Source organism: Scyliorhinus torazame, chromosome 18, assembly GCF_047496885.1.
Source record: "Scyliorhinus torazame isolate Kashiwa2021f chromosome 18, sScyTor2.1, whole genome shotgun sequence".
Taxonomy (NCBI): Eukaryota; Metazoa; Chordata; class Chondrichthyes; order Carcharhiniformes; family Scyliorhinidae; genus Scyliorhinus; species Scyliorhinus torazame.
In genome coordinates this window covers 68,590,233-68,612,080 of record NC_092724.1, presented here as the reverse complement: position 1 = coordinate 68,612,080, position 21,848 = coordinate 68,590,233, and the positions used below count along the sequence as shown (strand labels likewise).

Here is a 21,848-nt window from a genome sequence, read left to right as displayed (position 1 = left end):
TCTGGAGGCCTGTTCTAGTCAAGTCCCTGCGCCGTAGTTAATGGGGAAGTGCACACTCCTCGAGCCACACGGGGACTATTATCAACCCTGTCACGTGTGCCCTGTGCGGGATACTCAAACAGCCATGACCACGTTTTGAAAAAAATGTATTCGTTGTAAAGTGCTTTGGGACATCTTGAGATTGTGACAGAGAGACCCTTTGATAAAAGGGTCACCTGGACTCGAAACGTTAGCTCTTTTCTCTCCCTACAGATGCTGCCAGACCTCTTTTGGTTTCAGATTCCAGCATCCATAGTAATTTGCTTTTATTGAGGTTGTGACAGACTCTATATAAATACATGTTCTTTTTTCTTGAAGGATGAAAGATGCGTCTGAACCATTCAAAGCACAGGCACCCACCCCTGATATGGGTATATCTATTTTGCAAAAGCTGGCAGAATGGGTCCAGCAGCAGTATGTGGCAGTGCCCCAGTCAACCCTGGGCAGGAACTTCCTGGTCAGTATGTGTAAGTATCGGTAGGGATGGCTGCACACCTGGGTAAAGGGCACACAATGCCAGTAATGTCACCACCTTCTTCAGATATGAACGAAACATAGTTCGAGATGGGGAGCAGTATGTAGCGGGCAGTTGGAATTTTAATTGACTGAGATTAAAGAGATTCATGCTCCAAAGTGGAGCCTTATCTACGTATAGGATGTATCAGAGAATGTATGGGTGCTGACAGTGGGCAAGCCTTAAAGTGGCTAGCATGTACAATTACCTTATGGTAACTAGATAATACAGTGCTCTCAATCTTAGGGCTTATATGCTCACACTGGACGTCCACTGAATTCCAAGAAAACAAACTGCTTACCACTCATGCTCCTGGGAGAGAAATATTTGAGTCAGAGTCATTTATGGCACAGAAAGAGGCCATTCGGCCCATCAAATCTATGTCAGTTCACAACAGCAATCCAGTCAATCCCACTCACCCGCTTGATGCCCGTAACCCTGCAAGTTTATTTAATTAAAGTGTCCATCCAATTTCCTTTTGAAATCATAGATTGTTTCCACTCCCACCTTGTAGGCAGAGAGTTTTAGATCATTGCCACTCATTGCGTAAAAATGTTATTCCTCATTTCCCCTGCATCTCCTGTCCAGGAGCTTAAATCTGTGTAATTCAGTTCTTGTACTATATGATAACGGGAATAGTTTTTTAATCTTGTACACCTCGACCAAATTTCCCTTCCCCCAGGAGAACAACCCCAGCTTGTCCAACCTAACCTTGTAACCAAAATCCCCCATCACTGGAATCATTCTGGTAAATCTCCTCTGCACCTCTCAAAGATCCTCATATCCTTCCTTCGGTGTGGTGACCAGAACTGGACACAAGAGGTTGGGGCCTAACCAGAACTTTATAAAGGTTCAGCATAACTTTCCTGCTTTTCTACCCAATACCTCCGTTTAAGAAAACCAAGATTTATATGCTATGCTAACTATTATCTCAATATGTTCTGTTACCTTCAAAGATCGATGCACACTCTGTGTAATTAAGTCTCTATTGTCTCTCTTTATCTTTCTGCCAAAATGTATCACCTCACACTACTCTGTATTAAATTCCATCTGCTGCTTGTTTGCCCATTGTTTTTTTTGGAAAATATTTTTATTGGGTTTTCATATTTTGTATCCAACAATTTACAAAACAGTGCTGGACCAACACATATATATCCACAAATGAGGAGCATTCCAGCAACAACAGTGGCTGCCCCCCCCCCCCCTTTTACAGACATACTTTTCTTACATATTTGACATACTCCATTATGGCCAAGACATGTATTTACAGCCACTTATGTACAGTTAGGTTCAGGCCTTCGCTTACCTATGAGCCAACCTTCTGCGGGTTTTGTCCCTCCTGCTTGTCCCTCGCGTTCCACTTGTGTGTGTTTGTTTCCCCCCTCCTTTCCTCCTCCCCCAGGCCCCCTCCCCCTTCTTTCTCCTCTCTGTTCCGTGGCCAGTCCCGTGTCTCCCCCCCCGCCTCCCCCGCCCCACACAATTTTGTTGGTTGCTGGCTAGTCTTGAAACAAGTTGGTGGACGGCTTCCACATCCTGTGGGAGGCTTCTTCCGAATCACGGATGGCGAATTTTATTTTCTCCAGCCTGAGAAATTCCGCCAGGTCGGACAGCCAGTCTGCAGCTTTGGGTAGTGCTGCCGATCGCCAGCTGAGCAGGGTTCTCTGGCGGGCGATCAGGAAGGCAAAGATAGGGCAGCACGGTGGCGCTGCTGCCTCATGGCGCCGGGGTCCCAGGTTCGATCCCGGCTCTGGGTCACGGTCCGTATGGAGTTTGCACATTCTCCCCGTGTTTGAGTGGGTTTTGCCCCCACAATCTAAAGCTGTGCAGTGTAGGTGGATTGGCCATACTAAATTGCCCCTTAATTGGAAAAAATGAATTGGGTACTCTAAATTTATTTTTTTTAAAAGGCAAAGACTGGTCTGCGGCCCCTTCCCCGTGAATAGCACTGGCTGATCTGATAGCCCAGACTGCCACTTTTGGGCACAGCTCCATCCTCACCCCCACAACCCTGGACATGGCCTCAGAAAAGGACCAGAACATGTGGGTGTGGTTGCCAGTGCTTCCCTGGTACCGTTCGCTTATATCCTCCACCTCCAGGGACAAGCTGCTCATTTGAGTTCTGGTTAGGTGTGCTCTAAGCACCATCTTTAGCTGCGATAGGTTCAGCCCTGCACATGTGGAGTTGGAGCTCGCCCTGTTCAGTGCTTCGATTCAGAATCCTCCCCCTAACTCCATGCCGACTTCCTCCTCCCATTTTTGTCTTGTCTCATCCAGTGGTGAGCGTACCTCCTCCAGCTGTTTCCCAAACATGTCCCCACAGTCCCCCCCCTCCCCCCCCCCCTCTCAAGGTCAAAGTCCGCTCATCCTGTCTCCACCTTTTGAAGTGGGCATCCATTGTTGCGGGAGTAAACTTGTGGTTGTTGCAGATGGGAGCCATGGTGGACATTTTGGTTAGAAGTGCTGCCTCATTGAGCAACACGGTGGCGCAGTGGGTTAGCACTGCGGCCTCACGGCGCCGAGGTCCCAGGTTCGATCCCAGCTCTGGGTCACTGTCCGTGTGGAGTTTGCACATTCTCCCCGTGTTTGCGTGGGTTTCGTCCCCACAACCCAAAGTGCAGGGTAGGTGGATTGAACACGCTAAATTGCCCCTTAATTGGAAAAATTAATTGGGTACTCTAAATTTATTTTAAAAAGTAGGTGCTGCCTCATGTGGTACCACATTCGGAGGGTGGTTCTTACCACCGGACTCCTCGAGTATTTGGCTGGGGGATGTGTGGTATGGCCAGCGCTCGGAGGGACGTCCCTATGCAGGAACTCTCCTCCACCTTCACCCACTCTGCTCCAGGTTCCTTGAGCCATCCCCACACTCTTTCTGCTGTGGCTGCCCATGTGGGTAGGTTCGGACGGCCAGGCCTCCCACATTTCCCGTCCTTTGTCGGACCTTTTTTGGATCTTCAGGTTCTTTCACCCCCACACAAACTTCATGATTAACCTGTCGACTTTGTTGAGAATGGCCTTGGGAATGTAGATAGGGAGGGATCTGAACAGGAAGAGGAACCTGGCAGCACATTTGTTTTGATTGTCTGCACTCTGCCCGCCAGGGAGAGTGGGAGTGTGCCTCACCTCTGCAGGTCCCTTTTGGCTTCAACCACCAGACTCGTCAGGTCCCATTTGTGGATCTGTGTCCAGTCATAGGCTACTTGGATCCCCAGATGACAGAATGTATAATGGGCCTGTTTGAATGGCAGTCCCCCCAGCTCCATCCTTCCCCCTTGCGGGTTCAGGTTGTAACCTGAGAAGGCTCCGAACTCCTTTAGGAGGTCCATGATCCCTTCCATGCTGGCTCGGGGGTTCGAGATATAGAGGTGCAGGTCATTCGCGTACAGCGAGACATTATGCTCTCTGTCTCCCATTTGGATATCTCTCCACCCCTTTGTCGCTCTGAGGGCGATCGCCAGTGGCTCGATTGCCAGAGCAAACAGCAGCGGGGACAGTGGGCATCCCAACTCGTTCCTTTGTGCAGCCAGTATTATCTAGAGCTGATGGTGTTTGTCCATACGATCACCCTAGGAGTGCTGTACAGCAGTTTCACCCAGGAGGTGAACCCTGGCCCGAACCCAAACCATTCCAGTACCTCAAGGAGGTACTTTCATTTGATTCTGTTGAAGACCTTTTCTGCATCCAGGGAGATGATCACTTCTGGTGTTCTGTCCCCGGATGGGATCATTATCACGTTCAGCAGGCGTCTGATGTTCTCTGTAAGCTGTCTGTCCCTGACAAAGCCTGTTTGGTCCTCCACGCATGCAGTTCTCCAGCTGCCTCGCCAAGGACTTCGCCAGGATCTTTGTGTCAGCGTTCAGGAGTGAGATGGGTCTGTAGTATCCGCATCCGACAGGTCTTTGTCTCTTTTGGTCATCAGTGATATTGAGGCTTGGGCCAGTCCAGGTAATATCTTTGTAAATTTGCTCTGCACCCTCTCTAGTGCAATCACATCCTTCCTGTAACATGGTGATTAGAACTAAATGCAGTACTTTAGCTGTAGTCTGACTCGTGTTTTGTGTAATCTTCTTGCCAACTCCTGTGTGAAGTATTGCATGGGTTTTCCATTACAATGTAGTCTCATGGGAGATAGTGAACAAAGATAAGCAGCTGGAGTATAACGCATTTGTTTACAACTGGAGTATAATCCACTGTTTACAGCAGAACAGAGTTGAAATTACAAAAGAAAAAGAATTGTGAGGGTAAACTGATTGAAAAAATATCTTATTCAAAAAGATTTCAAGTTAAATCAGAAATCGTAAGGAATGATTCAACAATTTCTATTAGAAATCCCTCGCGAAGGAATTCCCTGGTCGAATGTGGATATTTCAGGATGAGGTAGGTTCCTTAATCATCGCATTCGGGCATTACTGACAAGTCTAGCATTTATTGTCCATCCCTAATTGTCCTTGAGGTGGCAAGCAGCTGCATTCTTGGACTGTTGCCGTCTATGTGGTGTGGTTAAGTACCCTCTGGTAAGAGGTTCTAGGATTTTCACCCAATAATGAAGAAGGAAAGCTGAAACCCACGCAGACATGGGGAGATGTGCAAACTCCACACAGTCACCGGAAGTCAGAATGAAACCCAGGTCCCTGGCGCTGTGAAGAAGCAGTGCTAACCATTGTGCCACCATGTCACCTTTGGCTTCAAGAGCAGATCAGAGTCTAGGAATTATGAGGTGAATAACTCACCACCTGCCTCCGCCAGCTCATTAAGAGAATTCATATTCCACGAACCCCACGGGAAGATCAATTGACGATTTCCCATGGTCTTTGTGGGCATCATTACAGATAGATTATCTCCTGTTGCCGATGGTCATTGCCTGGCATTTGTGTCAGTCCAAGCCGAATGTTGTCCACATTTTGTTGCATTTGGACATGAACTGCTTCATTATTTGATGTGTTGCAAATGGAGCTGAACATTGTGCAATCATCAATGAACATCCCCACTTCTGACCTTCTACCTTCTGATGGAGGGTAGGTCATCTATGAAGCAACTGAAGATGGTTGGACACTACCCTGAGGAACCCCTGTAGCATTGCCCTGGGACTGAGTTGATTGACCTCAAACAACCACATTATTTCCTTTGTGTTGGTATGACTCCAACCAGTGGAGAGGTTTCCCTGATTCCCATTGGGTTCAGTTTTCCTAGGGATCATTGATGCCACACTCAGTCAAAAGCTGCCTTGATGTCAACAAGTCAATTCTACCACTTTCTCAATCAGCCCAGTCACCTTCAATGACTTGTGCACATATAACCCCTAGATTTTTCTATTCCTGCACCCACTTTAGAATTGTATCCTTTATTTTATATTGGTTCACCTCATTCTTCCTTCAGAAATGTCTCATTTCACACTTACCTGTATTTAATTTCATTTGCCATGTATCTACTCATTCCACCAGCCGGTCTATATCCTCTTGAAGTCTATCACTATTCTCCTCACTGTTCACTATACTTCTACGATTTGGGTTATCTGCAAAGTTTGAAATTAAACTTATACACCCAAGCCTTAATATTAGTATATATCATTAGTATATATATCATGTATCAAGAAATACAGTGATCCTAATACCAATCTCTTGGAAATCTCATTATATACTTGCGTGTAGTTTGAAAGACAACAATTCACCACTATTATTTTTATCCTGGCACTCAGCTAACTTTGTATCCATGCTACCACTGTCCCTTTCCCCCTGGGATTTAACTTTTCTGGCAAGCCTATTATATGGCAATTTATTACCAAGTCAACTGTATTACCCCCATCAACCCTCTCTGTGGGGCAGCACGGTGGCACAGTGGTTAGCACCGGGACTATGGCATTGAGGACCCGGGTTCGAATCCTGGCCCTGGGTCACTGTCTGTGTGGAGTTTGCACATTCTCCTCATGTCTGCATGGGTTTCACCCCACATCCCAAAGATGTGCAGGTTAGGTGGATTGGCCACGATAAATTGCCCCTTAATTGGAGAAAAAAATAATTGGGTACTCTAAATTTGTTTTAAAACCCTGTCAGTTACCTCAGCAGAGGACCTAAACTAGTTAAAGACATATCCTTGTTAGCTTTCCAAAATTGATTCCCATTTGTGGGGGTAGGGGCTTTTCGCAGTAACTTAATTGAAGCCTACTTGTGACAATAAGCGATTATTATTATTATTAGTGGAGAGAAACGTCAGGAATTCTGTGGAGAGGTAGGAAGAACGAGAAGAGGCAATAAACCTAAATGATACAAATTTAAAATGTGATCCTTGGGTACAGATAAATGAGTCTCTGTAGGTAGCAGGACAATTAGAGAAAATGTGGGTTAAAAGGATTATATGATCCTTGGATTCATCATTAGAAGAATGGATTATAAAAGGAGGGAAGCTCTGTTGGAAGAACTTCGGATCATTCGGGAGGCAGAGGGGGTCATAGATAGCAGCTTCAGGGAATTAGTTACACCAAAGATTGGAGATAGATGGGTAACTGTAAGAGGGACTGGGAAAAAGCAGTCAGTGCAGGGATCCCCTGCGGTCGTTCCCCTGAGAAACAAGTATACCGCTTTGGATACTTGTGGGGGGGGGCCTTACCAGGGGTAAGCCATGGGGTACGGGCCTCTGGCACGGAGTCTGTCCCTGTTGCTCAGAAGGGAAGGGGGGAGAGGAGCAGAGCATTAGTAATTGGGGACTCGATAGTCAGGGGCACAGATAGGAGATTTTGTGGGAGCGTGAGACTCACGTTTGGTATGTTGCCTCCCAGGTGCAAGGGTACATGATGTTTCGGATCGTGTTTTCCGGGTCCTTAAGGGGGAGGGGGAGCAGCCCCAAGTCGTGGTCCACATTGGCACTAACGACATAGGTAGGAAAGGGGATAAGGATGTCAGGCAGGCTTTCAGGGAGCTAGGATGGAAGCTCAGAACTAGAACAAACAGAGTTGTTATCTCTGGGTTGTTGCCCGTGCCACGTGATAGTGAGATGAGGAATAGGGAGAGAGAGCAATTAAACACGTGGCTACAGGGATGGTGCAGGCGGGAGGGATTCAGATTTCTGGATAACTGGGGCTCTTTCTGGGGAAGGTGGGACCTCTACAGACAGGATGGTCTACATCTGAACCTGAGGGGCACAAATATCCTGGGGGGGAGATTTGTTAGTGCTCTTTGGGGGGGTTTAAACTAATGCAGCAGGGGCATGGGAACCTGGATTGTAGTTTTAGGGTAAGGGAGAATGAGAGTATAGAGGTCAGGAGCTCAGATTTAACGTCACAGGAAGTGTGTCTACTTCAATGCCAGGAGTATACGAAATAAGGTAGGGGAACTGGCAGCATGGGTTGGTACCTGGGACTTCGATGTTGTGGCCATTTCGGAGACATGGATAGAGCAGGGACAGGAATGGATGTTGCAGGTTCCGGGGTTTAGGTGTTTTAGTAAGCTCGGCGAAGGAGGCAAAAGAGGGGGAGGTGTGGCGCTGCTAGTCAAGAGCAGTATTACGGTGGCTGAGAGGATGCTAGATGGGGACTCATCTTCCGAGGTAGTATGGGCTGAGGTTAGAAACATGAAAGGAGAGGTCACACTGTTGGGAGTCTTCTATAGGCCTCCAAATAGTTCTAGGGATGTAGAGGAAAGGATGGCGAGGATGATCCTGGATAAGAGCGAAAGTAACAGGGTAGTTATTATGGGAGACTTTAACTTTCCAAATATTGACTGGAAAAGATATAGTTCGAGTACATTAGATGGGTCGTTTTTTGTACAGTGTGTGCAGGAGGGTTTCCTGACACAGTTTGTTGACAGGCCAACAAGAGGCGAGGCCACGTTGGATTTGGTTTTGGGTAATGAACCAGGCCAGGTGTTGGATTTGGAGGTAGGAAAGCACTTTGGGGACAGTGACCACAATTCGGTGACGTTTACGTTAATGATAGAAAGGGATAAGTATACACCGCAGGGCAAGAGTTATAGCTGGGGGAAGGGCAATTATGATGCCATTAGACGTGACTTGGGGGCGATAAGGTGGAGAAGTAGGCTGCAAGTGTTGGGCACACTGGATAAGTGGAGCTTGTTCAAGGATCAGCTACTGCGTGTTCTTGATAAGTATGTACCGGTCAGGCAGGGAGGAAGGCGCCGAGCGAGGGAACCGTGGTTTACCAAAGAAGTGGAATCTCTTGTTAAGAGGAAGAAGGAGGCCTATGTGAAGATGAGGTGTGAAGTTTCAGTTGGGGCGATGGATAGTTACAAGGTAGCGAGGAAGGATCTAAAGAGAGAGCTAAGACGAGCAAGGAGGGGACATGAGAAGTAGTTGGCAGGAAGGATCAAGGAAAATCCAAAAGCTTTCTATAGGTATGTGAGGAATAAGCAAATGACTAGGGAAAGAGTAAGACCAGTCAAGGACAGGGATGGGAAGTTGTGTGTGGAGTCTGAAGAGATAGGCGAGATACTAAATGAATATTTTTCGTCAGTATTCACTCAGGAAAAAGATAATGTTGTGGAGGAGAATGCTGAGCCCCAGGCTAATAGATTAGATGGCATTGAGGTACGTAGGGAAGAGGTGTTGGCAATTCTGGACAGGCTGAAAATAGATAAGTCCCCGGGACCTGATGGGATTTATCCTAGGATTCTCTGGGAGGCCAGGGAAGAGATTGCTGGACCTTTGGCTTTGATTTTTATGTCATCATTGGCTACAGGAATGGTGCCAGAGGACTGGAGGATAGCAAATGTGGTCCCTTTGTTCAAAAAGGGGAGCAGAGACAACCCCGGCAACTATAGACCGGTGAGCCTCACGTCTGTAGTGGGTAAAGTCTTGGAGGGGATTATAAGAGACAAGATTTATAATCATCTAGATAGGAATAATATGATCAGGGATAGTCAGCATGGCTTTGTGAAGGGTAGGTCATGCCTCACAAACCTTATCGAGTTCTTTGAGAAGGTGACTGAACAGGTAGACGAGGGTAGAGCAGTTGATGTGGTGTATATGGATTTCAGCAAAGCGTTTGATAAGGTTCCCCACGGTAGGCTATTGCAGAAAATACGGAGGCTGGGGATTGAGGGTGATTTAGAGATGTGGATCAGAAATTGGCTAGCTGAAAGAAGACAGAGGGTGGTGGTTGATGGGAAATGTTCAGAATGGAGTTCAGTCACAAGTGGAGTACCACCAGGATCTGTTCTGGGGCCGTTGCTGTTTGTCATTTTTATCAATGAGCTAGAGGAAGGCGCAGAAGGGTGGGTGAGTAAATTTGCAGACGATACTAAAGTCGGTGGTGTTGTCGATAGTGTGGAAGGATGTAGCAGGTTACAGAGGGATATAGATAAGCTGCAGAGCTGGGCTGAGAGGTGGCAAATGGAGTTTAATGTAGAGAAGTGTGAGGTGATTCACTTTGGAAGGAATAACAGGAATGCGGAATATTTGGCTAATGGTAAAGTTCTTGAAAGTGTGGATGAGCAGAGGGATCTAGGTGTCCATGTACATAGATCCCTGAAAGTTGCCACCCAGTTTGATAGGGTTATGAAGAAGGCCTATGGAGTGTTGGCCTTTATTGGTAGAGGGATTGAGTTCCGGAGTCAGGAGGTCATGTTGCAGCTGTACAGAACTCTGGTACGGCCGCATTTGGAGTATTGCGTACAGTTCTGGTCACCGCATTATAGGAAGGACGTGGAGGCTTTGGAGCGGGTGCAGAGGAGATTTACCAGGATGTTGCCTGGTATGGAGGGAAAATCTTATGAGGAAAGGCTGATGGACTTGAGGTTGTTTTCGTTGGAGAGAAGAAGGTTAAGAGGAGACTTAATAGAGGTATACAAAATGATCAGGGGGTTGGATAGGGTGGACAGTGAGAGCCTTCTCCCCCGGATGGAAATGGCTGGCATGAGGGGACATGGCTTTAAACTGAGGGGTAATAGATATAGGACAGAGGTCAGAGGTAGGTTCTTTACGCAAAGAGTAGTGAGGCCGTGGAATGCCCTACCTGCTACAGTCGTGAACTCGCCAACATTGAGGGCATTTAAAAGTTTATTGGATAAACATATGGATGATAATGGCATAGTGTAGGTTAGATGGCTTTTGTTTCGGTGCAACATCGTGGGCCGAAGGGCCTGTACTGCGTTGTATTGTTCTATGTTCTATGTTCTAAAGCTTTATAAACACTGGTTCGACTTCAGCTGGGCTATTGTGGCCAATTCTGGGCACCACACTTTAGGAAGGATGTTAAGACCTCAGAGGGGTTTTAGTAGAAGTTTAATTTTCCACCATCATTCCCTTAAGACTGCAAAGCTCTGATCTGAATAATTGGTTATGGGATCACTTGGTTTTGTTTATAGAATGGTACATCCATTGTTTAGTGTACATGTTGCAAATTCACCAGGTTGGCACCTCATTTCTAGCACATTCAGTCCTCGTTGAACTTTTTACATATTTAAAGAAAATCTTGCTGTTTTTATATTCCTTGCTAGTTTACTCTCATAGTTTACCTTCTCCCTCTTTATTACTTTTTGGTCATCTTTTATTAGTTTTTATAACTTCCCCAATCTTCTGGCTTACCACTAATCTTTGCTACATTGTATGATTTTTTCATTCAGTTTAATACTATCCTTAACTTCCTTGGTTAACCATGGTTGATCAAGGCCCTTCCTAGAATAATTCTTCCTCAGTGGGATATATCTTTGTTGTGAGTCATGAACTATTTTTATAAACGTCAGCCTTTGCCGATTGATCATCTTTTCAGCTGAACTTCTTTCCCAGCCTACTTCAGTCAACTTTGCTCTCATTTCTTTGTGTTTACCTTTATTAAAATTTGGCACGGGTGTTTCTGACCCAAGTTTCTCATTCTCAAATGGAATGCTAAACTCTACTATGTTATGGTCACTGTTTCCTAGGGGGTATTTTACTCTGAGATTGTTTATTAAACCTGTCTCATTACACATTACCAGATCCAAAATAGCCTGATCCCTGGTTGGATCCACAACATATTGTTCTAGGAAACTGTCTGGAATTCTTCCTCATGGCTACCTCTGCTAATTTGATTTTCCCAATCCACATGAAGGTTAAAGTCACCCATGATTAAAGTACTGCCTTTTTTAATGTCCTTATTATCTCCTGATTCATTCTCCATCCTACAGTATAGCTACCGTTAGGGGGCCTATAGACCACTCCCACCAGTCTCTTCTTACAGACAGCACAAACTGGGGTACCATCCTTTGTAATTCTGCCGTAGCTCTGAACGTTTCAACAGATGAGTACTGTGCACCTCTTTGGGGCTCAAGTCGTCAAACCAAACTCATTGACACACAACTTCACTCAGTAATAAAGATAATCTCTGGAACTCTGAGATCAACCCCAGTCCTGTCAAATATTGTCGCTTCTTCCATTCAATGGGACGCAGCCACACAGACAGACATAACTCATATCAGCGGCAACTTGAAACTTTTCATCCACTGAGGCTTTCAAGATAGCCCCCAACCCACCACATGGCTTGACCAAACCCCCTCTGGACACAAATCAAACATCTCCAACTCTATAACATTTTTTTAAATTTAAAGTACCCAATTCATTTTTTTCCGATTAAGGGGCAATTTAGCGTGGCCAGTCCACCTAGCTTGCACATCTTTTGGGTTGTGGGGGCGAAACCCATGCAAACACAGGGAGAACGTGGAAACTCCACACGGATAGTGACCCACAGCCTGGATCGAACCTGGGACCTTGGCGTCGTGAGGTAGCAGTGCTAACCCACAGCACCACTGTGCTGCCCTCCAACTCTATAACATTGATGAAAACTGGAGGAAAGCTTGGGCAGAAAACACCCTCCTAAATAAACTTGTTGGACTGTATTTTATGTGACCCTGTCAGGCATGTTTTGGGCAGGGGAGGAACACACTAAGAGGGGTAGATAAAGTGAGAGATCTTGGCGTACAAGTACACAGGTCCCTAAAGGCAGCAGTTCAAGTAGACAAGGTTGTAAAGAAAGCATATTGAATGCTCTCCTTCATTGGCAGAGGTATAGAATATAAAAGTAAGGATATAATGTTGGAATTGTATAAAACACTGGTGAGGCCACAATTGGAGTATTGTGTGTAGTTCTAGTCACCACATTACAGAAAGGACGTAATTGCTCTAGAGAGGGCGCAGAGGGGCTGTTTAGCACAGGGCTAAATCACTGGCTTTGCAAGCAGACCAAAGCGAGCCAGCAGCACAGTTCAATTCCCGTAACGGCCTCCCCGAACAGGCGCCGGAATGTGGCGACTAGGGGCTTTTCACAGTAACTTCATTTGAAGCCTACTTGTGACAAGCAATTTTTATTTCATTTTCAGAAGAGGCTTACAAGAATGTTGCCAGGATTAGAAAAGTGTAGCTACGAGGAGAGATTGGATAGGTTGGGGTTATTTTCCTTGGAACAAAGCAGGCTGAGGGGTGACTTAATTAAGGTATATAAAATTATGAGGGGAACAGATATAGTGGACAGGATAAAATTGTAGAACCAATGGACATAGACTCAAGATAAGTGGCAGAAAGTGTAGAGGGGGCATGAGGAAGAACTTTTTTACTCGGAGGAAGTGGGGGTCTGCAATTCGCTGCCCGAGTTGGTGGTGGAGGCAGAGACCCTAAACACTCTTTAAAAAGTACCTGGATCTACACTTGAAGCACTGGAAACTACAGGGCTATGGACCGGGTGCAGGAAGTGGGGATTAGAAAGGGCACCTGGGTGTCCTTGGGCTGGCATGGACAAGATCGGCTGAATGGCCTCCGTCTGTGCTGTAACTTTTCTATGATTCTATGGTTCTGAGAAGATGAGTTCCAGATTTAGTTAATTAACTGAAATCGCCAAGCTACCATCTAAACTCATATCTCTTGAGCATTTAGTCCAGGCTTTTGGATTATTAAATTATAAACTGCCACTATGCCACAGTACCTGTATATGATGCAAAATTCAGTATTTTATATTGAAATCCTAATAAATAGCTGTCTCCTATCGTACACCTGAGGATATTTCACTCCTTGTGGTGAGAATAGTGAACTTACTACCATTGGAGTAGTTGAAGTAAGTAACATATGTATTTAAGATGAAACTGGATAAGCACGGGACAGAAAGGAATAGAAGGATATGTCAAGAAGGTGAGATTAAGTAAATCGAGTGGAGCATAAACACTGACATTTAATGGATGTTCCTGTGCTGTATATTCAATGTAATATTTTTTTTAAAATTTAGAGTACCCAATTATTTTTTTTTCCAATTAAGGGGCAATTTAGCATGGCCAATCCACCTAAACTGCACATCTTTGGGTTGTGGGGGTGAACCCCACGCAGAAACGGGGGAGAATGTGCAAACTCCACACGGACAGTGACCCAGGGCCGGGAATTGAACCCGGGTCCTCAGCGCCGTAGACAGCAGTGCTAACCACTGTGCCGCGTGCCACCCTCAATGTAATATTTCTAACCAGCAGCAGTTCTGTGACTGAAAGCATTTGGACAGTTCCTTTTTTGCGAGAGTGAGCAGCTGAGGTTGATCAATTGATTGATATTTATTGTCACATGTACCGAAGTACAGTGAAAAATATTTTTCTGCGGCCAAGGGAACATATACAGTATGTACATCGGAGACAAAAGAATAATCAACCGAGTACATTGACAAATGGTACATCGACAAACAGTGATTGGTTACAGTGCGGAACAAGGGGCCAAACAAAGCAAATACATGAGCAAGAGTAGCATAGGGTGTCGTGAATAGTGTTCCTACAGGGAACAGATCAGTCCGAGGGGGAGTTGTTGAGGAGTCTTGTAGCTGTGGGGAAGAAGCTGTTCCTTTGTCTGGATGTGCAGGTCTTCAGGCTGTATATGCTGGTTGATGGAAGGGTCTGGAAGGGGGCAAAGCCTGGGTGGGAGGGGTCTCTGACAATGCTGTCTGCCTTCCTGAGGCAGCGGAAGGTGTAGACAGAATCAATGGGAGGGTGGCAAGCTTGTGTGATGCGTTGGGCTGAGTTCACCACCCACTGCAGTTTCTTGCGATCTTGGGCATTTACTTCAACTCTCCCTTTCATTCACAGATGGACAGTCACCAACTCTGGATCCTCACACAGCATTTCCTCACCTTGTTCTGGCTGACAGTAACCGGTCTGTGTCAGGATCGAAGCATCAGCAACCCTACCCCGATAGCTCAAAGAGGTTCAACTACTGGTGGCAGATTATGTGCACCGAAAGATTGAGCTACGGTCGCTGCTATTGGGAAGTGGAAGTTGGAGGAGGTCGCCGTCGGTGGGATGTTGGGATGTGTTATGAAAGCCTAAGCCGGAAAGGCAAGGGTAAAGAATGTTCACTGGGACAGAACAAGGAATCGTGGTGTCTGTACTCAGAGCCAGGGAGCCTTGCAGCCTTGCATGATAACAATGCTACTAAACTCACGGTCCAGATGCCCACCAGAGTGGGAGTCTATGTCGACTTTGATGCTGGAATAATCTCATTTTATAGTGTGTCTGACAAGAAACTAACCCTGTTACACAACTTCCAGGAACAAACATTCACTCAGCCTCTCTACCCAGCTCTGGGAGTGGCAGATTTCACAACATCCCTGGCATTGTGCATTCTAAAGTGATGCCTTATCAGTGATAATAATATGTACAAAAAGGAAGTGATCTGACCTAAAGGAAAATTGCAAGAACGTCTGTCCTTTAATGGCATTTAATGGCATGTTTCCTCCAGTACCAAAGGTTGTAATGGTGCTTCATGATCGTGTCATTGGTGCTAAGCAATATTTCTCCAGGCACTGGCTCCTCAGATGCCTGATACTGGTTCTTCCGGTTCTATATAATCTTTGCTCTGGAACTGCTTGATAATTCTCCAGTCGGCTGTCAAAGCAAGAGGAACCACTGCATGGCATCAATTTCAGCCATACCTCAGCGGCAGCACTATAGCCTCTGTGTCATAAGGCTGTGGATTCAGGTCACCTCAGAGACTTGATCACAAAATCTAGGTTTCCACTCCAGCCTGATACTGAGGGAAAGCGCTGTCTTTCATGTGTGGTGTCAAACTGAAACCCAGCCTGCCCTCTTATCTGGATGTAATAGAATACATGGTACCATTTGAAGAAGAGCAGGAGCATTCTCCCTGGTGTCCTGGCCAATATTTATCCCTCAACGAACACTAACCCTGTTACACAATTTCCAGTAGCAAACATTCACTCATTCCCTCTATCCAGCTCACTACTTCCCTGGCATTGTGTAGTCTAAAGTGATGCCTTATCAGTGCCGACAAAGCTTCATATACAGATTATAAAATCCCTACAGTGCAGAACGAGGCCATTCAGTTCATCGAGTCTCCACCGGTCCTTGGAAAGAGTACCTTACTTCAGCCCCTGCCTCCACCCTATCCCAGTAACCCTCCCTAACCTTTTGAACACTAAAGTGCAAGTTATCATGGCCAACCTAACCTGCACATCTTTGGACTGTGAGAGGAAACCGGAGCACCCGGAGGAAACGGGGAGAAAGTGCAAACTCCACATGGACAGTCACCTGAGGCCGGAATTTAACCCGGGAACCTAGAGCTGTAAGGCAGCAGTGTGCCACCATGCCGCCCATTTATCGAGATTATCTCTTGTTATTTTTGGAAGTTTGCTATGTGTAGTTTCGTTTCCAGAGCAGCAATTACACTTCAAAAAGTGCTTTATTGGCTGTAAAGGATTTTGGGACATCCTGAGCTTGCGAAAGGTGCTATATAAATGCACACCTTTTTTCAGTGCTAGACAAGTGCTACTGCATTCCTGTTATTTGCACATTAACTTGAGGGATTTCTCTGTGATCCTCCTGTCCCAAGAAGTGTTTTAAAAATTCTGTTGCAGAAGTCACTGCTGGTATTCAAGTCCTGCTGAAATTATACCTCGGAGACTTGGCTGGGGTTGATGGTATACTTATACCTCGGAGACTTGGCTGAGGTTGATGATATACTTATACCTCGGAGACTTGGCTGGGGTTGATGGTATACTTATACCTCGGAGACTTGGCTGGGGATGATGGTATACTTATACCTCGGAGACTTGGCTGGGGTTGATGATATACTTATACCTCGGAGACTTGGCTGGGGTTGATGGTATACTTATACCTCGGAGACTTGGCTGAGGTTGATGGTATACTTATACCTCGGAGACTTGGCTGGGGTTGATGGTATACTTATACCTCGGAGACTTGGCTGAGGTTGATGGTATACTTATACCTCGGAGACTTGGCTGGGGTTGATGGTATACTTATACCTCGGAGACTTGGCTGGGGTTGATGGTATTCTTATACCTCGGAGACTTGGCTGGGGTTGATGGTATACTTATACCTCGGAGACTTGGCTGGGGTTGATGGTATTCTTATACCTCGGAGACTTGGCTGGGGTTGATGGTATACTTGTATCTCGGAGACTTGGCTGGGGTTGATGGTATACTTAGGCCAACAGTCATCCAGCAGTGCTTAGGGCAATGTTTTGGTTTATGTTCTTTAGACGTTTTAAAATTTCAATATCATTGACTGAAGGCAGTCACACACACACCCTGGAATTAAGTCCCCTTCTCCCCTGGACCAGGGAGACATATAAGTCTATTCTAACTCACTGAACCAACCAGCATGTGGCACTGGATAACATTTAGTTAGCGAAAGGCAGTGGAAAGGGGTGTCATTGAATATTTTTAAGGTAGCGGTAGATTGATTCCCTTGCCTAACAAGAATCTAAGGTTATTGTGGGTAAAAGGGAATGTGGAGCTCAAAACACAAACAGATCTGCCATACTCTTATTGAATGGCGGAGCAGGTTCGAGGGGCCGAATGGTCTACTCTCGCTCCTATTTCCTATGTTAGTTGGAGAATCCTAGATAACTGTTCCCCCTTCTTAGCTTAAACTCACTAAGACTAGATTTAATGGCCCATTGCTGTCCTGGATCAGATCAGCTGATCGACACTGCTGTGTTGAGAGGGAAAGCTTCTAACTTGACTGTCACCTACAGTGTATGTATTACAAAGAACAACAAAGAACAAAGAAATGTACAGCACAGGAACAGGCCCTTCGGCCCTCCAAGCCCGTGCCGTCCATGTTGCCCGACTAAACTACAATATTCTACGCTTCCTGGGTCCGTATCCCTCTATTCCCTTCCTATTCATGTATTTGTCAAGATGCCCCTTAAAGTAAAAAAAATAAGAATATGACATGGATGGAGAGGGTCAACCTCTCAAGTCCCTTCACAACCAATGTAGGAGTTGGGATTATTTAACGATAATCTAGTTGAGGAAGATGCTTTAATACAGTAAATCTACTTTTAAAAGTTTATGTGGAACATAGCTTGATGTAATTGTATTGTTCCTAGCTAAAGGGTTAAATTTTTAAAAATTAATTTTCTCTGTTCTATGTTCAAATGTAAATATCTATTTTAATAACAAACTAAGAACCTGATGAACAAGAGCGACACATGCTGGCAGAAGATTCCAGAAACTAAGAGCAATGGTGAGAACTACCAGGACAATACAACCATATAAAGTAAAGTTGAGACAATTCATTTCCTTTGAAATAAAATGGAAATAGCTATGCTGCACAGGGCTGTAAATAAATATGAAATAAAATATGGTGCAAGGTGTATTTACCCCAAGTCTCTTTGTGTCATTCAGCTTAGTGAACATCGAGCTCTTTCATTCTTGGCAATAGCACAAAGTTGGATAATACTCAATGGACTTTATGTATTATCTTTACAATCTCTCACACACAATATACACATGACATAGAAACTCCTGTACAGTACTCAACTGAAATAGATCTCAAAGTTAGACTGATTATAGACTATGGGAGCAATCTCAGAACGATTAGAGAGCAGCAAGGAAGGCCTATCAATGTGAGAGAGCCCCCAGGAGCAGCCAGACAGTGGCAGAGGTCCTCAATAGGGGCCAGACAGGGGGAAAGAGCACCAAGAGTGGCCAGACAAAGTGGAGAGAGTCCTCAGAGTGGTCAGACAGGGCGAAGATAGCCCTGAGAGTGGCCAGACAGGGCAGAGAGAGTCCCGAGAGTGGCCAGACAGGGTGGAGAGAGTCCCGAGAGTGGCCATACAGGGTGGAGAGAGTCCAGAGAGTGGCCAGACAGGGCCAAGAGAGCCCCGAGATGGGCAGACAGGTTGGAGAGAGTCCCGGGAGAGGCCATACAGGGTGGAGAGAGTCCAGAGAGTGGCCAGACAGGGCCAAGAGAGCCCCGAGATGGGCAGACAGGTTGGACAGAGTCCCGAGAGCAGGCAGACAAGACGGAGAGAGTCCAGAGATGGGCAGATAGGGCTGAGAGTGTCCAGAGAGCGGCCACACAGACACGGGCAGACACGACGGAGAGAGTCCAGAGATGGGGAGACAGAGCGGAGAGAGTCCAGAGCGTGGCCAGACAGGGCAAAGAGAGCCTAGAGAGTGGCCAGACAGGGCAAAGAGAGCCCAGAGAGTGGCCAGACAGGGCGGAGGGAGTCCAGAGACTGGCCAGACATCGCAAAGAGAGTCCAGACAGTGGCCAGACAGGGCGAAGAGAGTCCAGAGAGTGGCCAGGCAGGGCGAATAGAGTCCAGAGAGTGGCTAGACAGCGCAAAGAGAGTCCAGAGAGTGGCCAGACAGGGCAAAGAGAGTAGAGGGAGTGGCCAGACATGGTGAAGAGAGTGGCCAGACATGGAAAAGAGAGTCCTCAGAGTGGCCAGACAGGGCAAAGAGAGTCCAGAGAGCGGCCAGACAGGGCGAAGAGAGCCCAGAGAGGGACCAGACAGGGCAAAGAGAGTCCTCAGAGTGGCCAGACAGGGCAAAGAGAGTCCTCAGAGTGGCCAGACAGGGCGAAGAGAGAGCAGAGAGTGGCCAGACAGGGCAAAGACAGGTCAGACAGGGCAAAGAGAGACGAAAGAGTGGCCAGACAGGGCAAAGAGAGTCCAGAGAGTGACCAGACTGGGCAAAGAGAGTCCTCAGAGTGGTGAGACAGGGCAAAGAGAGTCCTCAGAGTGGCCAGACAGGGCAAAGAGAGTCCAGAGAGTGGCCAGACAGGGCAAAGAGAGTCCAGAGAGTGGCCAGACAGGGCAAAGAGAGTCCAGAGAGTGGCCAGACAGGGCAAAGAGAGTCCAGAGAGCGGCCAGACAGGGCGAAGAGAGCCCAGAGAGTGGCCAGACAGGGCAAAGAGAGTCCAGAGAGCGGCCAGACAGGGCGAAGAGAGTCCAGAGAGTGGTCAGACAGGGCAAACAGAGTCCACAGAGTGGCCAGACAGGGCAAAGAGAGGACAGACAAGGCAAAAAGAGCCCAGAGAGGGACCAGACAGGGCAAAGAGAGTCCAGAGAGTGGCCAGGCAGGGCGAAGAGAGTCCAGAGAGTGGCCAGACAGGGCAAACAGAGTCCACAGAGTGGCCAGACAGGGCAAAGTGAGTCGAGAGAGTGGCCAGACAGGGCAAAGAGAGTCCAGAGAGTGGCCAGACAGGGCAAAGAGAGCTAGAGAGTGGCCACACAGGGCAAAGAGAGCCCAGAGAGTGGCCAGACAGGGTGGAGAGAGTCCTCAGAGTGGCCAGACAGGGCGGAGAGAGTCCAGAGAGTGGCCAGACAGGGTGGAGAGAGTCCCGAGAGTGGCCAGACAGGGTGGAGAGAATCCAGAGAGTGGCCAGACAGGGAGAAGAGAGTCGAGAGTGGCCAGACAGGGCGGAGGGAGTCCAGAGACTGGCCAGACAGACTGTGTGGCCCAGAGAGCCCCGAGATGGGCAGACAGGTTGGAGAGAGTCCCGAGAGCAGGCAGACAGGACGGAGAGAGTCCAGAGATGGGCAGACAGGGCTGAGAGTGTCCCGAGAGCGGCCACACAGACACGGGCAGACACGACGGAGAGTCCAGAGATGGGCAGACAGAGCGGAGAGAGTCCAGAGCGTGGCCAGACAGGGCAAAGAGAGCCTAGAGAGTGGCCAGACAGGGAGAAGAGAGTCGAGAGAGTGGCCAGACAGGGCGGAGGGAGTCCAGAGACTGGCCAGACATCGCAAAGAGAGTCCAGACAGTGGCCAGACAGCGCAAAGAGAGTCCAGAGAGTGTCCAGACAGGGCAAAGAGAGTAGAGGGAGTAGCCAGACAGGGCAAAGAGAGGCCAGACAAGGCAAAGAGAGTCCAGAGAGTGGCCAGACAGGGCAAAGAGAGTCCAGAGAGTGGTCAGTCAGGGCAAAGAGAGTCCAGAGAGTGGCCAGACAGGGCAAAGAGAGGCCAGACAGGGCAAAGAGAGCCCAGAGAGTGGCCAGACAGGGCAAAGAGAGCCAGAGAGTGGTGAGACAGGGCGGTGGGAGTCCAGAGACTGGCCAGACATCGCAAAGAGAGTCAAGACAGTGGCCAGACAGGGCGAAGAGAGTCCAGAGAGTGGCCAGGCAAGGCGAATAGAGTCCAGAGAGTGGCCAGACAGCGCAAAGAGAGTACAGAGAGTGGCCAGACAGGGCAAAGAGAGTAGAGGGAGTGGCTAGGCAGGGTGAAGAGAGTGGCCAGACAGGATGAAGAGAGTAGCCAGACATGGAAAAGAGAGTCCTCAGAGTGGCCAGACAGGGCAAAGAGAGTCCAGAGAGTGGCCAGACAGGGCAAAGAGAGTCCAGAGAGTGGCCTGACAGGGACAAGAGTCCAGAGAGTGGCCAGACAGGACGGAGGGAGTCCAGAGACTGGCCAGACATCGCAAAGATAGTCCAGACAGTGGCCAGACAGGGCGAAGAGAGTCCAGAGAGTGGCCTGACAGCGCAAAGAGAGTCCAGAGAGTGGCCAGACAGGGCAAAGAGAGTAGAGGGAGTGGCCAGACAGGGTGAAGAGAGTGGCCAGACATGGAAAAGAGAGTCCTCAGAGTGGCCAGACAGGGCAAAGAGAGTCCAGAGAGTGCCAGACAGGGCAAAGAGAGTCCTCAGAGTGGCGAGACAGGGCAAAGAGAGTCCACAGAGTGGCCAGACAGGGCAAAGAGAGTCCAGAGAGTGCCAGACAGGGCAAAGTGAGTCGAGAGAGTGGCCAGACAGGGCAAAGAGAGTCCAGAGAGTGGCCAGACAGTGCAAAGAGACCTAGAGAGTGGCCACACAGGGCAAAGAGAACCCAGAGAGTGGCCAGACAGGGTGGAGAGAGTCCCGCGAGTGGCCAGACAGGGTGGAGAGAATCCAGAGAGTGGCCAGACGGGGCCAAGAGAGCCCCGAGATGGGCAGAGAGGTTGGAGAGAGTCCCGAGAGCAGGCAGACAGGACGGAGAGAGTCCAGAGATGGGCAGACAGGGCTGAGAGTGTCCCGAGAGCGGCCACACAGACACGGGCAGACACGACGGAGAGTCCAGAGATGGGCAGACAGAGCGGAGAGAGTCC

At 47.7% G+C, this 21,848-nt stretch overlaps 1 protein-coding gene across 1 annotated transcript in view; it reads left to right on the top strand.

Annotated features, from left to right (window-relative positions):
* The window catches only part of LOC140394745 (E3 ubiquitin/ISG15 ligase TRIM25-like), a 42,234-nt gene extending 26,890 nt beyond the window's left edge, over positions 1 to 15,344 (top strand). Inside the window, exons 5-6 of the mRNA XM_072481962.1 lie at positions 358 to 506; positions 14,584 to 15,344. Of these exons, the coding sequence (XP_072338063.1) occupies positions 358 to 506; positions 14,584 to 15,128 (694 nt within the window). The 3' untranslated portion in view covers positions 15,129 to 15,344. The remainder of the gene's footprint in view (positions 1 to 357; positions 507 to 14,583) is intronic.
* Positions 15,345 to 21,848: the final 6,504 nt, after the last annotated feature.